The following is a 1,705-nucleotide window of genomic DNA, read 5'->3' on the forward strand; positions in this document are numbered from 1 at the left end:
TCCGCCTCTTCAACATTCCCTCAGTGTAGCTCACTGACTTGGTCTGGTTGGACATAAATTACTGTATCTCATGCAATACCAAGACTCAACAAAAACAATGTGCTAAGCACTATCAGTATCTAGCTCAACATTTCCCACACAGGGCTCTGTGGGAAAGGTTCATAGGTGTTCCAGGAAAAAGGGATTTTTTGGGGGGTTTTTTTTGTCCTTTTTGAGCAGGAAAAAGGGTTTTGAGATCAAATTTGAAAAACACTGTATAAAACAAAATTAAACAGCTTTATTTATTGTATGACTTCTCATAGTCTTTAATATGCTAAGAGGTACTGAGAATCTCCAAGGAGACACAGCTTTTTGCAGGGAACAGTTAATATCTTGAGGCTACCACAGTCTAAGGAAATGTGTTCCAAAAAAGCTGTTAGGTCACTATGTCCCTCTGTTCCCCATTCTTATTCCTAGCCCATTACTCTGACCCCAACACACAAAAAAGGTCATGTTTAGCATAAAGGTTATCACCTCATTGTGTTCCAGACAGGCAATCATGATCTCTGACAAAATAACAACGCCAGTCCTTCCTACTCCAGCACTGCAATGGACCAACAATGGAGGGTTGGGGCTTTTGGGTTCACTTGTACTATTTGTATGGCGTCGAACAGACTGGATCTCTTCAAGGTATGCTGTGAAAAATCAATGAAATAGAAAAATACTCAGGGATTAAGGCATATCAAATCAGCAACTCCATTTTCATCTTATCTCCACTGACTGAGGGGACTGCAGATAAATAGCACTGTGTGCCACCTAACTAATCCCAACCACTAACTGACAGTGTGTTGTTAGTGACAGCTCTAACCTGAGCTTCCACTTTACCACCTACAAATGAAGTGAAGGAGATGCTTTCTGAGAGCCAGTTATGCATTCTGCTTGCTACCAAATTATACTTTAAAAACTTCTTCTGTTAAGCTTCCCCAAAACACTTATATTCTTTATTTTAAAGCAAGTACAAAGCTCATATAAGACAATGTAAAGGAAATATTTCAGAAACGTAAGGCTTTCTCTCTGAATAACAGCTCCAGAGGAGGCTGCCCTGGGAACAAAGACACTTACACAAAAATCCTTTGAGGTCTTCTGGACAGCCATGCTCAGGCCAGTCTGTGTACTGGAGATGCCACACAGTCCTTTCCTGCCCCGTGAGCAGGTGCTTCATCTTCAAGCCTGTGGTGGCAAAGCACCCAGAGTCTGTGCGAAACCGGGTTGTGATCTTAAACCTTCCATAGGTGACAGTGTTGTGCCTGGAACCAAGTCGTGGCCAATACCTGAAGCTCTTCTCCCTTCCACCCTCCTGTTAAAGGCAAATACAGTTAAACAACACAAGACCCAGCTACAAATGTCCTTTCATAGAGACCGCACGTGTGAAATTCAGAACTGCAATCTTACTCTGCCTTTTTCTCTAAAGGTCAAGATTCTACATAATTAACCATTCCTCGGAGGCTGAGAAAATCAATTAAGGGAAATGAGTACTTACCTCTTCTGCTGTCACCATTGCTATAATTGCAATTCCCTGTTCCCATACCATCTGCCAAAAATCCTGACAGGTATTTTGTAATGGTCCCTGTGTGGCAATATAATCCCATTCAATTCCACTGACAGAGACCTGAAATTAGTAAAGGTTAAAAAAAAATTAGTTTGTGTGTACAATGTATGTATGTAT

General features: G+C 41.3%; 1 protein-coding gene across 1 annotated transcript in view; it reads right to left on the reverse strand.

The window, feature by feature from the left end:
- PTPN21 (protein tyrosine phosphatase, non-receptor type 21) overlaps positions 1-1,705 on the reverse strand; it is a 73,803-nt gene that overhangs the window by 1,103 nt on the left and 70,995 nt on the right. The window contains exons 15-17 of the mRNA XM_008571984.1: positions 1,520-1,648; positions 1,102-1,336; positions 514-674 (exon numbers count right to left, since the gene is read on the reverse strand). Of these exons, the coding sequence (XP_008570206.1) occupies positions 514-674; positions 1,102-1,336; positions 1,520-1,648 (525 nt within the window). The remainder of the gene's footprint in view (positions 1-513; positions 675-1,101; positions 1,337-1,519; positions 1,649-1,705) is intronic.

The sequence above is a fragment of the Galeopterus variegatus genome, unplaced genomic scaffold (genome assembly GCF_000696425.1).
Source record: "Galeopterus variegatus unplaced genomic scaffold, G_variegatus-3.0.2 Scaffold742, whole genome shotgun sequence".
Taxonomy (NCBI): domain Eukaryota; kingdom Metazoa; phylum Chordata; class Mammalia; order Dermoptera; family Cynocephalidae; genus Galeopterus; species Galeopterus variegatus.